This window comes from Mercenaria mercenaria, chromosome 15, assembly GCF_021730395.1.
Source record: "Mercenaria mercenaria strain notata chromosome 15, MADL_Memer_1, whole genome shotgun sequence".
Lineage (NCBI taxonomy): Eukaryota > Metazoa > Mollusca > Bivalvia > Venerida > Veneridae > Mercenaria > Mercenaria mercenaria.
The window spans coordinates 56620116-56638734 of record NC_069375.1 but is presented as its reverse complement, the minus strand read 5'-3'; the positions used below and the strand labels follow the sequence as shown (position 1 = coordinate 56638734).

Sequence of the window (18619 nt, the reverse complement as noted above, 5' to 3'; positions counted from 1 at the left end):
TTACCATTTATAATAGATTGTCAGGTAAGCATATCAGTTAAGACATGATAATTTATTTGACATGGATAAACCAATAAATAAGGTGGCTGATTTCAGAATAAACAAGTTAAAAGGGAGGGGGCGAGGTGCAAAATCTCGACACTTAGAGAGGGCCCGGAACAAATACACGATAATAAGCGGGTCGCAAGGCGAAACATCGGCACTGAGTTACTCTATTGGTGGGGAGCGGTGAGAAACCTCGACGTTTGAAGAGCGCTAATTATCGTGCTTTCACCTCGCGCGATCGCCATTTTAGTTACTAAATCTCGACTTTTCTCTCCGCGGCCCGACAATTAGCGAATTTTCGACCCGTGTTCCCACCATTGTAATGCTTAAATTTCGCCTCGCGACCCCGTCGTTTTATTTCTCTAATTTCTGGATTATTTTATTGCGCGTTGAATGCCTCCAATTAAGTTTCAGAGACACAATATATTTTTCATTCAGTAAGATGACGGGTAAAATGCATTGTAAAAACTGAAATCGATAAAAGATAGAAACATATTGTGAATGTTAAAGGTTACCGTACTAGGCAGACTCGTCCTCAAATCAAGCAGACAATATCATTTACTAGTAGGACAATCTGTCACTTATTTCTCTCACCAAACATTTTACAATTTCCTTAATTTATAACACAGAGAAGTCACAACAAAGAAAATGTTATTTGAAGATGAAGAGGAGGGTTTCAAGGTACTTGAACTTGACGGAACAGTCTTTCCAACACCATTATTCAAGACTGAAGCAGAACTGCAGCAAAGATTTTCGTACGTGAAGAATTTACCGTACAAGGCTGGAGACGTATTGCTCTGTAGTTATCCGAAAACAGGTATTTTTTCTTTATGAATAAATAAAGATCATTAAGTATATATTTAGATTAAAACTCTTCTGCCGCAATACTTATTCTCAAAACAGTCCAACAATAAAGAATCTAGATCTTTTTATCTCAGTTTTGATTTTTTTTGTCACTAGTACAGAATATATATATAGATAGATAGATACATGTAGATAGATATAGATATAAGGAAATAAATTTATGTTACACAGAATCTTTTATATTAGCCCTTTCGACTTGGACCGATAATCAAATGCCATACTCATTTTCTTAGCCCAACAGCTTCCATTTATTGCATTGCTCTGGAATATCATAAATAATGATCCGACGAGCGGGACTTTCAGTCAAAAACGTTTATTGCATGGCTGTGGTATTTTGAACTCCCAGGCCTTTATTATCAGTGTTTGCCGTTCCAGTTAACATTCAGATATTTACCCATTTGCGATGCCACAGTTTCCGACACTCAATCATGATGTTCTCGTTGGAAATACAGGGAAGCAAAGATTCAAAGAAACAACAAATTTCGCTTACATTCGATTATCTAAATAGATTTTCATCTTAAGTTATACCAAAATATCAAAGTAGGCACAACTTCAAGAATATGATCACATATTCTTATTACCTTTGTATGTTTTAGGCACGCACTGGACGATGAACCTTTTACATTATCTGATGTTTGACGGTGATTTGGATGATACGATGTCCTACCCACCTGTCGTTATAGATTTCTTTGATATAGAGGGAGAGGTACAGAGGGAAGGCAGGAGGATTCTGATGTCCCATTTTCCACCAAAGCGTCTCCCTATAGAACATTTTGCAAATGGCGGAAAAACGATTCTGGTATTCAGAAACCCAAAAGATACAGTTGTCTCCATGTTTCATATGCAAAAACAGTAGGTATTTGGCGATTTCAAGTTATCCTGGGAAAAACTGTTAAAGTATTGGCTTCAAGGGAAATGTAAGTTTTACACTTTCAGTCTTTATTCAATTTATGGCAATGTAAAGAAGAGGGCAACAAAAGCATTGCTCCTTTGACCTGGTTCTTTTTACCAGGTAAACTAATATTCAGTCTGATGTAAGTTTCGTTACAACAAAACTTTTATTATGCTTTACTGTGAAATCATTAATATTCGTGGGGGACTAATTTTCGTGGATTTCGTGGTTGAGTCAATCCACGAAATTTAATCCCAACGAAAAGTAAAATTCCCGTTCACTTTATGTTCAAAAGTTGTAATCCACGAATTCATATCCCCACGAAACTGCCATTTCGACCAAAACCACGAAATTTCATGCCCACGAAATTAAATGATTTCACAGTATTTAAGACAGACAGAACATTTACATTTTTTTTCAGTAATTTTACCGGTTCTACCTGACCGAATATTCAATATCTAGATTTAGCAAGAACAGATATTCTGACTAAATTTCATGAATATTTTTAAAGCATTCACTCAGGTGACACAGTTTCAGTTGACCCAATTAGGAAATTGACCTGGAATTTAAAAGGACAAATATCGTGAAAAAAAGTCATAAATATCGGTTTGAAGATTTTTTTATTTTCATGATAAACTTTTCATTATCACCATGGTTTTGACCATAGAGGACCTATCTTTAAACTTGATTTCATTGATAAAGAAGTTTTATTAAGTTCTGTAAATATCAGGAAGAAATTGTGACATATGAGTTCCAAAAGGTTGTTTTAAGATTGTTTCTGCTGACCTTATATATATCCCTGTTCAAAAGATTCATCTTTAGTGCTAGTTTCTATGCTTACCCAGTTGCCTAGTTTTATAACTTCCGGTAGCCCAGTTTTGAACTTTAACTATGTTTTAAAGAGGCAAACATTCTGACAAACTGTCATATAGAGCAGGAAAAATATATGGTTTCAAAAGTGTTTAAAAATTTGTTAATTCATCTTATCTGACTAGTATTCTAGTTTTGAACTCCAAATAACCAAGATTAAAGCTCGGACGATAAGTCTAGGAAACATTTTGACGAAATGTCTGAACATTGTGACTTCTTGAGTGTTAACAGTAAAAATGCGACGGACGCAGAGCAATAGCTCACCTTCATCACTGTATACTCAAATTAATATAAAGTTAATAGATTTATTTCATATATAATTCAATAACATTTCGATGAAAATCTATATTCTAACAGGACTCGGTTTGATTTCCAGTTAAACAAAGAAGGAAATCAAGCTCTGTATATTCTGCGATAAACAACGGTTGACGCGCGAGAGCATTATGACGTCAATTGTGACGTCAAATTGCCGCATGACGTCTGATACATTACTTTTCGCGTATATGAAGTCCATCATAATATTTATTAAAATATTTCAATGAGCATGTCAGAGTGAAAATAATCTAGGCCGTCTTGTGATTTATCGTCTAATTTACCACGGTTCATCGTTCAGATGCTTCAGTATTAAACCACTCGGGCTAACGCCCTCGTGGTTCAATTCCTACGCATCTGAACTCTGAACCGTGGTAAATCAGACGATTAACCACTCGAAGGCCTAGATTATTTGTTAATTAAGCCCAAAAACTGTTTTGGAAGCAGAATAAGATTACGAAGTTTTCCGACAAAAATACACCTTATGCAAATATAATACAAAATCTAGCTTATAATTACATCTAAGAAACTGCGTTATGTCATACGACAACGCGATATGACATGTACTTCTTCTGTTTGGGAACGGGAAGCACTGCATGATAAGTGTATGGGTTAAGAATTTTGAATAACGACACATTTCAAATACTGCTCCGTCATTTTGGCGATGTTACAGAAAAGCCTAATGTTCGGTGCATATTTAGCATAACCATTTACCTTGGTCAAGGTATCGTGATCAAGCATGCATAAATCAAAGTGAATAAGGAAAACAATAAAACAAAGTCCTAATATTTTTCAGTCCCTTTGGGTTCTTACTTTGAGTACTACAACAGCTGGCAGGAAGAAATTAACCGGAAACCTGATCTAGATATTCTGATTGTACAATATGAAGATCTAAAAAGGGTATGTGATTTAAAGAGACCAGAACGAGCTATTTTGTTGATTTATTGCCACCGGAAAGCACTTCTCATGCAAAGTGGCAATACATTTATTGCTAAGCAGACTTTTAATCAAACAATCAAAGAGGTTTTAATTTAAAACTTTACGATTTTTACCATTAAATGCTCTTTAGTTCTAGTGTTTGTTTATACAAATCAAACAGCAGTCCTCAGTACTGCCATTATTGCACAAGCTTGACGTCCTCATGTAGATAATGTATTTGGCGTCTAGTAGTGAAGAAAATAATACTATACTACATTAGGTACAACATGTAATACCAATAATATGTATGACCATAATCAAATGATAATATTAATGAAAATAATCTACTACCAGTACATATATTTTTACGGTGCCCCTAAAGTGACATGTTATACACATTTTTTCCAATTAGGTAATGTGAGACTTTTTTTTTTATTTCGTTTAAACGAAATCATTTCGTTTAAACGAAATAACTTATTTCGTTAAAACGAAATCATTTCGTTTAAACGAAATAATCATTTCGTTTAAACGAAATAACTTATTTCGTTTAAACGAAATAATTTATTTCGTTTAAACGAAATAATTTATTTCGTTTAAACGAAATGATTTCGTTTAAACGAAATAACTTATTTCGTTTAAACGAAATAACTATTTCGTTTAAACGAAATGATTTCGTTTAAACGAAATAACTTATTTCGTTTAAACGAAATAACTTATTTCGTTTAAACGAAATGATTTCGTTTAAACGAAATAACTTATTTCGTTTAAACGAAATGATTATTTCGTTTAAACGAAATGATTTAGTTTAAACGAAATAACTTATTATCATTATTTATAGAACAGTCTACAAGAAGTTCGTCGTATTCAGAAATATTTGTGTTTGAATCACTCTGATGAACGCCTTGAAGCTGTGTTGAAGAAATGCTCCCTGGAGACTCTAAAAGCTGATGTAGACAGTGGGAAAGTAAAAACACGTTTAATTGATGAAGATGGAAAGTCTGTACTGTACAGGAAAGGTGGAAATATTCTTTCTTTACATTATCATAGTTTTATAAACACTTGCAAGTGTAAAACACAAATTTCATCTGACATGAATTTTGTGTTTATTAGGAGAATTAAGGAAATTTTACTTCGTGCAATTTGTGCAAACTATACCTCTGGTTATTCCTGGTAATTCACACAATATAGTACAACGCAAATAATTACAGGAGGTCTCAAGATCGGTTCGAGTTGAACATTGCAAGTTAACAGAAGTAGTTACATGTAAAATAGTTGAGAAACAGCTCGTCCAATTCGTTATTGTTTATTATGTTTAATTGTTTTAGATTGACTTCAAGTTAATTTTTAAATATGCAATGAAATAGGATGGTTACATATTTACTAAATAATAATGTACATATAAATAGTAATTTTTAGTTATTCGTTTATTGCAGGGATTATTGGAGACTGGAAGAACCAGTTTACAGTCGCGCAAAATGAAATGTTTGAATCAATAGTGAATGAAAAATTGCATAACAGCATATTCAACTACAAGTCATGGAACTGAGTAAAAACAGATATCTCTTTTTTCTGTCAAAATGTTTGAATATAAACTAAAAGTAAACAAGTCCCTTATAACCTTTTACAAGCATATTTGTACTGTATATTCCATATACCATACTCTTTTTTTATATTTACATTTCAAATTGTTTATTAAAAGAAATGATGGATTTTATTGAAAGCTTTCAATGATTCCATTAATGAGAATTTCCTTTAAGTTTCCCTATTACGGAAATACACTTAACGCGACAGTACAGGTAACCTAGGACTCTTAAAATATATATGAATTTGAAAGTGTGCGCTCTACTGAATTAACTATAAGTAAAATTATACTTTGACCTTCATAAATGATCTTTGGGCCAGTTTATAGACTAAGGTGGACCTGGTATTCGGATCAGCTCTATCCCCGGCCGCGTCATACCAAGACGTAAAAAATGACACTAGTCTCTTCCTAGCTTGGCCCTCAGCTTAAATAGGACAGCTCTAGGACTGGTCAGCCCGGTGTTAGTATAATGTGACGGGATCGGGTATCATGTCACGTGTCTACGGCGTGATATTTCAGTGAGGCAAAACAATAAAGCTGGGCATTGTGCTCACTCCTGCAAGTAGACACCGTCATTTATATGACTGAAATATTGTTGAAAAAGACGTTAAACCCGAACACACACAAACACACCCCCACAAGCACACACACACACACACACACACACACACACACACACGGATCATGTCGGCTAGTGATTTTTGTAAGAAATTAGCTGAGTTGCAAACAAATACTGCACAGAGTATTGGTAAGAGTGTTAGCAGTATATATATGGCATGCACATAGCGTGAAGGTTCGAACCCCAGATGATTGTTTTTAGTGTATTTCTAATTATGATTCAATAAGTATGTATCATATTTTATTGTATTGAATTTAATATTTGCCGTTAAAATATTGTGAATTATTTTTACTTCATTTTCCCCCCTTCATTTTCTTTTATATGTTATCTCTCAAAATTAATTTCATTACATAAAAAATATCATTATAATTTACAAACAAATTGATCCTCGGTTTCGCTGGCATTGTCAGTTTCTGAGCCGTCCGTTGAATCATCAACGTTAATAACCACTGACGCAATGTCAGTCAACCAGTACAATGTAATTCAATAAACTATAGTACCCCTTTACCTGGATTAGTTCAATATTGAAAATACATTTACGTCTGAATGCACAACGCGGTATTATACATTATAATCCGTTTCCAGTATTGATATTATGACGTCATGATTTTGGGGGTGACGATACACGATGCGTATGAGCTTGCACAAGTCAACCAGATAATATAGCAACACTGAGCCCAAAGTAAGGAGAGGTTGTTTACAGCCACCACAGGCATTTAAAGATTGCAGTTGTGATAGTTTATAAAATCTGCATTTTTTTTTTTGGGGGGGGGGGGGGGTGGTTTAATGACGCAACAACACAATTATAATGCGTATGGCGACTTTCCGGCTTTGATGGTTGAGGAAGGCCTCAGGTGCCCCTCCGTGCATTATTTCATCACGAACGTATACCTGTGTAGAATCACCGACCTTCCGTAAGCCAGCTGGATGGCTCTCTCACATCATATAAAATTTGCAAACTGACATTAAAGTCAAAATGTGTTCGCTTTTAAAAAATCGACATTTAGTTATTTCATCCTTTTAACATGTTGGTAGTATCGACAGCTTGAATGTTAGCAAAGAAAAATAATCCTAGGACAATATAATTTGAGTTACACCTCTTTGACCAACTCTAGTAAACCATGTGACAATATGTGTTTCAGGGATTATTGAAATATAACGAAGGCTTTCAAATACTGATAATTTTATTTGTTATAGAACTTCATACGAAAGCAGTGGGCTGTATGAATGAAACATAATTTGAAAATTTCAGTTATAGAACTGGAATTCAATGAAGAAATACTTGAAACTTGTAAATCATGACGGGCATGAAAATTAAACGGCCATCATATACAACTATATTAGGATGTATCGAAGTCTATGGAAGCATTTCAGTTTATTACCTCCAGCTGTCGTGAGTAGCGATGGGTGTGTCGTTCCGTTATTTAGACAGAGCTTGACTAAAATTATTAAACAGACGTGGAATTGTTTTGCATGATAGCTTAAAGTATCTATCAAACAAATATGCTAGAGATATTCGTGTATCTACAGTTGAAAACGGATGCTTTACTAATAATGTCATCTGACATATGATGCCGTTTACTTACCGGATGATAATTTCTTGTATACTGTTTGACACATAGTCGTGTAGTAATTTTCAATTAATTGATACACTGCACCTTGTACATGTAATTAATTAAGCTTTTATCATATACTGTTTGACAATTTAGAAGGGAAGGAGAAAATCTCAGTGTCTGTATTAAGACAGAAATTGTATACTGAAAGATGATTGACATTAGGCTAAATAAACACTGTAAATCTAGGTAAATGTCCATTTATTATTCATATAAATTCTCTCAGCCCATTGTCAACACTACTTTTGAAATTTATACAGGTCTACTGATAAAATGTAATGATATAGTTCCAGTTTGACTGAGGACTGTTTGTTTTCATTCACTTTGCTGGGATACATGTAGCATGTAGCATAAGAATATCAAATATGTCTAATCAAATTTGCCTATTTGTATTGTGATATATATTACGTATACATTATTTTTCTAGATTTTTTTTTTGTTTTGGTTTTACTTTATTGCTGGCTCATTACTTTTGTATGTAGTTACTCCATAAACATAACGTATTGTGCAATTACGTTTCTGGAGATGTTATCAACACTGGTATATTATAGCGCTCGACAAGTTTTATTTTATATCTTTACCAACATTTGTTTAAGGATCATTTTATCAACTTGAAGATAACATAGGTCAATGAGGCCTAATAAAATTCTTTGTTTCCGGTAACATGCTCAAACAAATTAGGGTAGGTAGGTCGGGATGTTTTTTAAATTTTTCATTAAAGGAGACTTTTCACAAACTATGTTTGTGTCAAAAAGAATAAAAACAAGCGAGATATGCCTTTAGAGCATTAGTAAGTTGATTTATAACATCATTTGGGATGTGTAAAGCATAAAATGTGGAGTTTTGAAACTTTTTGTCAAAAGGTTGAAAAAAAAATTCTCCATTTAGGGTCGGGCCAAAAATTTAGGCTAGCTCGGGATACCGGAAACGAACATTTTTTTACGCCTAAATATGTAGTAACTCGTAAAACATCAGCTAATTTACTGAAGCAGTTAATGGCCCTTTCTGGCAAATTATGTCATAATACTTAAAACAAATTACCATATTCTCACAAAGCATAATTTTTACATTAAATGTCCCGCATTTGGTGCTTCAGATTCTCCATTGAGCCACCACGGTAAAGTGATATATGTCTCGATATCTATCCAACTAGACATTTTCATGAGTAAGAGTCTGATAATTCAGAATTGATAGCAAAAGTTAATACACACTCAGAGGCTGTTTTGAAATAAATAAATACACTTTTAAAATCATTTAAAACACAATTTTCTCAATCAGTTATTGTACGGTATTCAGAAAAAAAAAACACAATGATCAACATCTGTTTATTACTTTCATCTCAACACAATCTTGTGAATATCTTATGAATAGAATGTGGCAACAGCAAGCAATTAGAACTGTCGTCCTCTAAAAGCGCATTTGTTAGCGGCCTGAAGATAAGTTGAATTTTACATCCTTTATTTTGTTAGCAATAACATGCGAAAAAAATTTCACAGTATGATTGATAGTTGTTACCGAGATGTTCTTCTTTTCTTTTTCTTTTTTTTTTTTTTTTTTTTTTTTGCTGTTGTTGGTTTAGTTGCGTTCACCTATTAAAACCTATTAATGAGTGTGTATCTTGCACAATAGTTAAGACATCAATAGGTGAAAAAATACTAGTATACCTTTATCTAAGCGACCTTCATGACCAAGATAGCGGCTGCTTATATCAAAGAATGTTATTAGCAATTATAGATTGAAATGAAGAAGTTGAAAATGTGATTTTAGAAAAATTATAAATAAAATTACAACGAAAGACTTGCCTTGATTCTGTTTCATTGATGACTTGTGTGTACCTATTAGCTACTAAAATAGGATAAAATATGGGTAACAAAAGGTCGTCCAACACGACATGAACGAGCACGGAAAAAAAAACAAGTATTTTGAAAACAAAATTATGTCGTTTGACAGAATTTTATCTTGATGTATAATCAAATGTTTAAGCTATTACTTGGAATGTTTTCGTCTATTTGTCGGAAGTTAGACAAGAGCGGTTACTACAGTAATGTGTTTTAATATTAACCATCCAAACCCGGTTACTGAAGGAGCTCAAATGCTGTTGTAAGGACCCGTTTTAGCTAATGTCTTGTTGGTATATTATTATACTTGTTACGATTTAATTTCCTTTTGGGTCCTTTCAGTTCTGCACATGGAAGAAGTTCGCTTGGGTTGTTTTTGCTTCTTATCGAAGGAATCCTCTATTTTTTATACTTGCTGATGTTTGGTATATGGACGTAATATTTCTATGTGCATTCAGGTATTGTGAGGGAATACTTGTATAACATTTGGGGATTTTGTTAAGCGATTTATCAGTTACGCAGATGCATAGTAGGGAGGTAGGCTGATATCATTTGCTTATTTTTGATATAGATTGTAATTATTGTACGGATATGTCTGTGAAATTACCGAAGAACTTAAACATTAAATTGATTAATATTTTATCTGTTATACTTTGCGGTTATCATAATGACTATTTGTTTAGTAACCTGCTACAATCTAATCCTTGAGTTTAAGGTGCTTATTTGTGTGTTCCTGGAAGGTATATACACTTGTATCGTCTGCTACATGGATGTTAACACACGTCTTTTTTAACCCTGCATTACAAAAGAATGCACTGATATCAAAACGCGCTGGGGAAACCACATAATTACCTGCATAAATTTGCAAGGCATATTACCAATTAAACAATTCATATTACCTTCGATTACGACTTGCTCTTTTACCTCTCGTTTAAGATTTGTTCGTCTGTTTTGGGTTAAACGCCGTTTTTCAACAGTACTTCAGTTATTTAACGGCGGGCAGTTAACCTAACCAGTGTTCCTGGATTCTGTACCAGTACAAACCTGTTCTCCGGAAGTATCCGCCAACTTCCCAACATGAATTATCAGAGGTGGAGGGCCAATGATTTCAGACACAATGTATTTTATCAAATCGTCTCGAAGAACATACGCCCCGCCCAGGGATCGAACTCGCGACCCCGCGATCAGTAGACCATAGCTCAGTAGGGAGAGAGTTGATATCGTACCGTCTTGAGGAGTAGACAGAACGCGTTGACGCTATATATACGTTACACACACTAAATATTATTTCTAACCGGAGTTATGTTATTTTTGTTTTCAATCTTTTACATAAAAACACATTTCTATAATACAAATCAGATTTAGTTGTCCGTCAGAATATTTACCATTTTCAAGAACTAGAAACAAATGAAAATCTGTTGTTAGTCTTGGTTAAATGTCATCCTTGTGACCACAGATCTCAAAATCAAGTAAAACACATATGTAAGATGTTCAGTCAATGTCGCCTCGATCGCAAAAGCAAAGCTAAATCTGAATGCATTTTATAAGCCCCTCAATAGGGTTTTTACCACTGACCGTTGTTCTCTTGTGTTCGATTTTCCTCTGTGTGTGTTTACATGTGTGTGTTAATTGTGTGCGTGTCAGTGTGCTGATAGTTGCAGTTTCTTAGGGGCGGCTACGTCTCCCTCTCCCCCCCCCCCCCCCCCCCCTCTCTCCCCCGCTCTCCCTCTCTCTCTCCCTCTCCCTCTCTCCCTCTCTCTCTCTCTCTCTCTCTCTCTCTCTCTCTATTGGGTATTTATTCAATACTTTACAATTTGTTAATAAAAGTAAAGCTGAGAATAGTTGTTGGTTTTATTGATGTGGTTCAGCCCTTCGCTTTCGTGAAACATCTGTATCACAACAGTGTTTTCAATATATTTACATGAAGTTCACGTGAGGACAGGTAGGTCATCCTTTAATTCACTTCTTCACATCTAGCAGATAATCTATGTCTATTCACGTCTCCTCTGATAACAGGTACAATTTGTTTACTTGATAATGGGGGTTAAAATAATGTAGGGTTCATGCGTTGTACTGATTATTTAGGATACACTGTCAATCAATATTAAAACGTTTACTACTATATGTGAACCAGAAATCTTGCATGGTAGTCGAATGTGTTATAACAGACGCGTACACATCAAAAATAACCCAGCTATGCATAAAATACTTACGTGTACGTGTAATATTAAACTCAGTATTATACTTAACACTGCTAAATTACCTCTTTATTTCAAACCATAATAAATGGAATGACGCATAATTTTCTAAGTATTTAAACGTATTAAATGGTTTAATAGTAATCAATTCCAAAGCACATATTTCTACCAGCACCAAATATTTATCGCATAAACAATATCGCATAAAACAATAACAAATGTGTTATGTTAAATCGAAATTAAGAGCGCAGTGAAGGTAATGTTCGAGGGGAAATTGAATGCTCGGTAATATGTTTCTTTAGACAGTTAAAAGTTACTACCGTTTCTTTTTCGTAATCTCTTGGCTTTTTGCGAAACAATTTTTGCAGGGACAGCAATTCAGAATGATACTATGCATTAAAATAATCAGAGTTGCCCGGTAATATATACATGTAAGTGGATCTACAGGGCATGATGTTTACGTGAGGAAAAGTATGCCATACTTTTATTCACAACTTCACAACTGGCTCAAAGTCCACATAGTCCATCTGTCTATCTATTCACGGCTGCCCTGGTAACAGGTGCAGTTTGTTTACTTGATCATGGGTTTAAATGTAGAACGGTTCATACGTTGTACTGATTATGTAGGATACACTGTCAATTAAGCAAATCAATATTAACACGTTTACTAATGTACGTGAATCAGACATCTTGCATGATAATCAACTGTGTTGATTACTGAATTGTAACGGACGCGTACACATCAATAATAACCCAGCTATGCATAAAATTACTTATGTGTACGTGAAATATTAAACTCAGTATTGCTCTGAGTCTCTATTGAAATAAGACACGTTTGTACAAATGAACATTATGGGTTAATCTATCAAACTGACAGATTGTCCTGAATGATTATACATTTGATCTTATCCGATACTCATTTACATTTTTTTGCTCACATCAATAGCGTAAGGATTTATAAAAGGTATGGAAAAAAAGCAAACGGTAAGACTATCAGCTTGTTTTATAATGTTAAACACGCACTACAGAATAACTGTATTTGTTTTGTATTTCCATGATGTAATTATACATAATTTGCATAAAATCCTGAGAAATACAGGTATCTGCCGAATTTACAAAATGACAATGACAAATATAAGACCTAGTCAATGTTTTTAATGTTTAGACCACAATTCATCGACTGTCGCAATTTACAAATGACTAGCTCATACAGCAATACGCTGGGTTGTCGCAAATTTACGGAAATAAGAAAGCCTATATGGGGCACCCTGATCATGGACTGATTTCGTCTCTGTCGCGTTATACAACACAACAAGTCGTCAAAATATGACGAAAAACCTCTACACAACACATCATATTGTCTTACGGTATGTCAACGTGTCGAGTTAAATAATCCAGACAAAACAACATGTTATATATGTCGACTTCAAGTGAGTGAATAACATGACGGTTATTTTGCAGACTCCCAGGTGTTATCGGTGTACAACGAACATCCATTTACATGATTACATGTAAAACTTAAGAAGCCCGCTCACACTGTAGCTGAGCAGAGAGAGCAATGATCTATGGATCGCGGAAATGTGAGTTCGATCCCCGGGCGGGTCGAATGTTCTGCATGACAATTTGATAAAAGACACTGCGTCTGTAATCATTCGTCCGTCACATCAGAGTCATGATGGGAAATTGGCAGTTAATTTGGAGTCCAGGTTTGTACTGGTACAGAATCCAGAAACACTGGATTTATAAATTGCCCGCCGTAACGTTACTTAAGTACTGAAAAAGAAAGGCGTTTAACCCAAACAACAAACATTTTTTGAAACTTAGTAGGCAGGATAGCAAATGATGCAGAAGCAATTCTACAAACGACTGCCAATTTAAATGATGGCCTCACTACCGTCAATTTATCAAAATAAATTAATTGACTGCTATGCACCGCATTGCAAAACAATTTTATTTATTCGTTCGATAAAAGGTGAAGAAACGTTTTGCAGTATGGTTTATAATGCTTATGCATTCATTGAGGTTTACGGTCTCTGATCAGCTAACCTAAATTTGATCAACAACTTATCTGCAAACATTTGCATGCGTGTATTCAAATCAATATTGAATTAAAATGCAGTCATTTGTATAACTAAAAAGGTACTTTTATACCGTTATTAATAGTTTTAAGGTTCAGTTAATGTACGAGTGATCTTTAGGCAGTGAATGAAAAAGAAAAATGGAACAAAACTAAAACGTAAGACAATCTTAGATATTGAAGATCAGAAAGTTGTAAGTTTCCTTCTTTCATAGGTACGAAATGAAATGGTCGATAGAGAACATGCAAATTTGGTCTACACGTTCTCAAACACAATTCTAAAATTTCAAATGACTTTTATGGTTACATATTAATTAACTGTATCGGATACTTAGAGGCAATCTGTTTGTCTCAGTGTATTTCACCAGTAAATATCCATATATGGCATAGCCACGAGTAAATTGTACGGTATGGTGTTTATGAGTAAAAGATATTTTGAACTTAAATGCAAAACAAACAATTTCTTTTTGTTTTTGTGTGTGTTTTGAACGAATTTATCTATTTTATAGTTTCTAACCAGATATTGCACTTTAATATTCCGATTATTCACTGACACTCGTGTAATGAATTTTAATCATTTAATATAACCTTGTCACTATCTGTGAAGTTCGTGACTATACGTTCACTTATTTACGTTGAACTCTCAATGTTGGTCTTCGGTAAAGTATGAAGAACGATAAGAAAAGTAAATGATAATACTAATGATAACATATTGAATGTAAAACAGATTAAGAATGATAATCATGATGATCATGACATAAAATTTAGGCGGTTTGATATATTGTACCATTTCCCTTAAGTGAATACATCAGTCATGACTTCTTGTGTATTTGCTGCTTTCTTTATTTCTTTTAAAAGCAGCAATGCTGTAATTTAAATGATTTTACCACGGATGTGTTGTTATGTCAAGGGCAGAACATTTTATTGTCCGAACAATGGGTTGCTCTGTAAAGCACTGATTCGGATTCCAGTATTGAATGTTGTTCTGTTTCGTAAATTCATCAACGTAGTAAAATAGACCCTGTAATATGTAAGTTTGTCATTCATCAAACACTCGAATCTCAGAATGGACGGCTTTAGTCAAATTTTCTTATTTTGATGGACTTACGTTGTTGCAACTATGAGACTTGAAGCGACGTTTGACGAACTAATACGTCCCTTATAATATCGTTGATTATCAAATTTTGTATGAATCAATATTTGCCAAAAATTAAAATAATATAACAGATGCATTGAAATACACAGAGTTTCAATGTTTAATGCAAACGACGATACAACAACGATAAACTAAAAACAAGTGTTTTCAATTTATTTTAAAGAATGAGACAGAAGATGAAGAAGGCGTTGTCACGGTCCTTGAAGATGAGTACGGGGAGCAGTACAAAGTTGCTACTTATGATGATGTCGTTTTTCCGATAAATATTGTGGAAATGGGGGCTAGGAAGAGACTTTCATATGTGAAGAATTTCCAGTACAAAGACGGAGATGTACTTTTATGTAGTTTTCCTAAAACAGGTACACTAACTAAATACTACATTATTTTAAGCAATTAATATAATGTCAGTTACCCAGGCAAGTTTACCTATGATACACATATATACACTTATCATCATTACTTCTAGATTCCTATTTTGATATGTCAGACTCCAGTCTTAGACAGTCGGTAACCTTCAATCTATCTAAAGCTGAGATAAAGGTCCGGAATAAGATTTTGATAATAGTTTGAGGGTAAATAACATGGGGTCGACCATGCTTCTTTTTATCTAAATTGACATCTATCTTGAATAAAATAAGTACTCTTTCTTTCATGAAGTGTTTACGGCGTGGAAAAAAATCATATGCATTTGTGCTTCATCTATTATTGACTGAACCAGTATTTGTGTGAATGTGTATAAATGAGAAAACATTTAACAACGTTATTAAACAATTACTACCAAACTACCATTTGCAGCTTTGAAATTTAAACGAGTAAATCACACAAGATTTTTTGTTGTTGTAGACCTGACAGCATGGTTATATCCACAAGCTACTAAATGTATAAATGTTGCTGCTGTTGTTTTTCTACTGAATTAATCAAGTAAATCATTTTCGAATTAAGTGTTAAGACACGTTTATTTTAAACAATACCGTTGTGTATTCCTTACAACTATTGTATAGTTATAACACCTGTAGTAAGAGTCAAATTAAATTTAACATAATTTTAAAATAGTTTGCAATCCAACATGATTTTATTTTCGTTGTAACAATAATTGTGGTGCATGTACATGTACATACATATGAACAGCACCATGAGAAAACCAACATAGTGCATTTGAGACCAGCATAGATCCAGACCAGCCTTCGCATCCGCACAGTCTGGTCAGGATCCATGCTGTTCGTTTTCTAAGCCTATTGCAATAAGAGAAATCTTTAGCACACAGCATGGATTCTGAACAGACTGCACGGATACGCAGTGCAGTCTGAATTCATGCTGGTCGCAAATGCACTATGTCGGTTTTCTCGTGGTGCGGCTCATATCATAACGTCTCTTTATAAATAGCTTTGATATGCTTCTATTAACATTTCGTTTTCATTTTAAAGGCACACATTGGACGGCAAATCTTATACATTACCTAATGTACGATGGTCCCCTAGATGCCTTGGTGTCCCATCAACCTTGCTTAATAGACTTGTTTGATATTGAGAGTTTCGGGCAAAGAGAAGGTAGAAGAATTATAACATCTCATTTACTACCAAAATATTTTCCAACTGAACATTTTGCAAATAGTGGGAAAACTGTTTTAGTGTTCCGTAATCCAAAAGACACGGCTGTTTCAATGTTCCATCAACTTAGAAGACTCAAACTGTTTGGCGAGTTCAGATTGTCATGGAATAGTTATATGAACTACTGGATTGAAGGAAAAAGTAAGTATGGCATTACAATTGTGATAACTGGTAACATCTGAATATATTTAGAATTTTATACCTTCCGAATAGCAAAACTGACATTTCAAGGGAAACAAAAATGTTTCAAGGAAGAATTGTAATCAAACGTTTATGTGTTCTTAATTCAAACTCCAAAAAAAGTATGAAACGTTAAGCCCATAATACTCTCATAATGAAATGTATTTTATCGCTTTATATTATTGTGTAATTTTGATATGTTTTTTTCTATTGCAGTCCCGATGGGTTCTTATTTTGACTATTACAACAACTGGCAAAAGTTTATCAAAGACAATACTAAGATGGATGTTCTAGTTGTGCAGTATGAAGATCTGAAAAATGTAGGTACTCCTGTTATACTCAACATAGGTTTGTGTTTTATGAAATTGTTTATTAAATAGCCGTAGCGTAATTTATTTTAAATTACAATTCAATTCGTTTGATTTATCGTTAACAAATAATCACATACATTTTCTTCTAGAGATGATGTTTTGTACCATTTTATTATACCAATGATTGCTTTTCTATTCGTCCTCGACAATGTAATTGTGTCCTTTAACAGGATAGTTTGAATCAGCTACGCCGAATTCAGACCTACCTTGAACTGAAACATTCTGACGAACGGCTTCGAGCTGTGTTAGAGAAATGTTCCCTTGGGAATCTTAAGGCTGACGTAGAAAGCAAGAAAATTAAAACAGTCCTTATTGATGAGGCAGGAAAATCTATTCTTTACAGAAAAGGTAAAAGTTGAAACGTTTTAAAGTCCTTATTGCCTTGCGTAAAACAAATGTTTTGAACAGAATGCAATTTAGGCCAAAACACTACTGTAGGTTTTTTTCCACTCAAGTCATTACCAAAAAAATTTTACTGGCCCAACAAGGTAGTCAATAATTATTTTTTCGACCAGTATGTTATGTGTTCATTTATTTTTTGTGGCCTATCATTTTCAAAACCTTCACTTGTTTCGTTTTGAACCGGAATTGATCAGCACTGCAAACTAGTGTAAATGTGTACAAATGACAGCCTTTTATAAGATCGTGTACAGACTGAAGGATTTCATTAATTGCAAAATTTAAGCAGTGTTCAATTATCAATTGATCGTCTTTTTTTTATCATTTTTTTCAAAATTTGTCCTTGTTGTCTGTGGTTTGTACTTAGTGAAATCTACCCTGACATAAATGTTTAGAAACATTTGATATTCATATCAAAGAAAAAAACATATATTTCAATATACATTTTTAGGCATTATTGGAGACTGGAGGAACCATTTCACTGTCACACAGAATGAACAAATAGAAGCAGTAGTGAAAGAGAAATTCAAGGATAGCATGTTTAATTATAACGCATGGATTTGTTAACATAATATCACAATTAGGTGGACGATTGTTTATCATACGCAAGTGTTTAGAAAAGTATCATGCGTTCTATCTTAAGGAATATAAAACAATGCTTTTGATATAAGGATAGTAAATTGTTGTTAATTAGCTAAAAGAAAAAACACAAGAAATCATGGACAGGTTTTCAGTAGAAAGCCACATTCCAAGAACTCAGACCCCTAAAACTGTAACTCTGCTGCTTTGTATAAATATGTACATCACTGAAATATAACTCATCACATAGGCAAGGTATAATATCAACAAGAGCTAAACAAATGAAAAAAGAACACATTTGAACAGAATCTGGAACAGTTAGTGTTAACAGCATCGATGTATATATTCTATTTTTATCAAATATGTTCCACTATCACATGAAAGTGTAAATAAAAGTAATCCTTGCTCGAGGAAAATTTGTCACACATGGAATGTTGCCAAGTGTAATGTTACAAAAATAAACGATATGTAAGCACACTAATTGTCGTGTAATTAATTA

General features: G+C 33.9%; 2 protein-coding genes across 4 annotated transcripts; both read left to right on the top strand.

Moving 5' to 3' along the window:
* The first annotated feature begins 693 nt into the window (after positions 1 to 693).
* Positions 694 to 6398, top strand: LOC123561952 (sulfotransferase 1C2A-like). Its single transcript, XM_053524252.1, has 6 exons — positions 694 to 862; positions 1506 to 1708; positions 1766 to 1826; positions 3780 to 3883; positions 4740 to 4917; positions 5335 to 6398. The coding sequence occupies exons 1-6, from the start codon at positions 694 to 696 to the stop codon at positions 5445 to 5447; spliced, it is 828 nt and encodes a 275-aa protein (XP_053380227.1). The 3' UTR covers positions 5448 to 6398.
* A 3494-nt stretch (positions 6399 to 9892) lies between these two features.
* LOC123555472 (sulfotransferase 1C2-like) lies at positions 9893 to 18597 on the top strand. Of its 3 annotated transcripts, none has more exons than XM_053525320.1 (6): positions 9893 to 10011; positions 15148 to 15343; positions 16409 to 16732; positions 16988 to 17091; positions 17313 to 17490; positions 17993 to 18597. In XM_053525320.1, exons 1-6 carry the CDS (start codon positions 10000 to 10002, stop codon positions 18106 to 18108), a joined length of 930 nt encoding a protein of 309 aa, XP_053381295.1. In that variant the 5' UTR covers positions 9893 to 9999; the 3' UTR covers positions 18109 to 18597. The 3 variants fall into 3 exon arrangements, with proteins under 3 accessions (XP_053381295.1, XP_053381294.1, XP_045202022.2); XM_053525319.1 differs by having other exon boundaries at positions 9958 to 10090; XM_045346087.2 differs by lacking the exon at positions 9893 to 10011 and adding an exon at positions 12646 to 12735.
* The last annotated feature ends 22 nt before the right edge of the window (positions 18598 to 18619 follow it).

Coding starts and splice junctions, on each gene's coding strand:
- LOC123555472 (XM_045346087.2), top strand. Junction 17,092..17,312: donor AGTATGAAGATCTGAAAAAT/GTAGGTACTCCT, acceptor GTCCTTTAACAG/GATAGTTTGAATCAGCTACG. Junction 17,491..17,992: donor ATCTATTCTTTACAGAAAAG/GTAAAAGTTGAA, acceptor ATACATTTTTAG/GCATTATTGGAGACTGGAGG.
- LOC123561952 (XM_053524252.1), top strand. CDS start 694: ATGTTATTTGAAGATGAAGAGGAGGGTTTCAAGGTACTTGAACTTGAC. Junction 1,827..3,779: donor GTATTGGCTTCAAGGGAAAT/GTAAGTTTTACA, acceptor AATATTTTTCAG/TCCCTTTGGGTTCTTACTTT. Junction 4,918..5,334: donor GTCTGTACTGTACAGGAAAG/GTGGAAATATTC, acceptor CGTTTATTGCAG/GGATTATTGGAGACTGGAAG.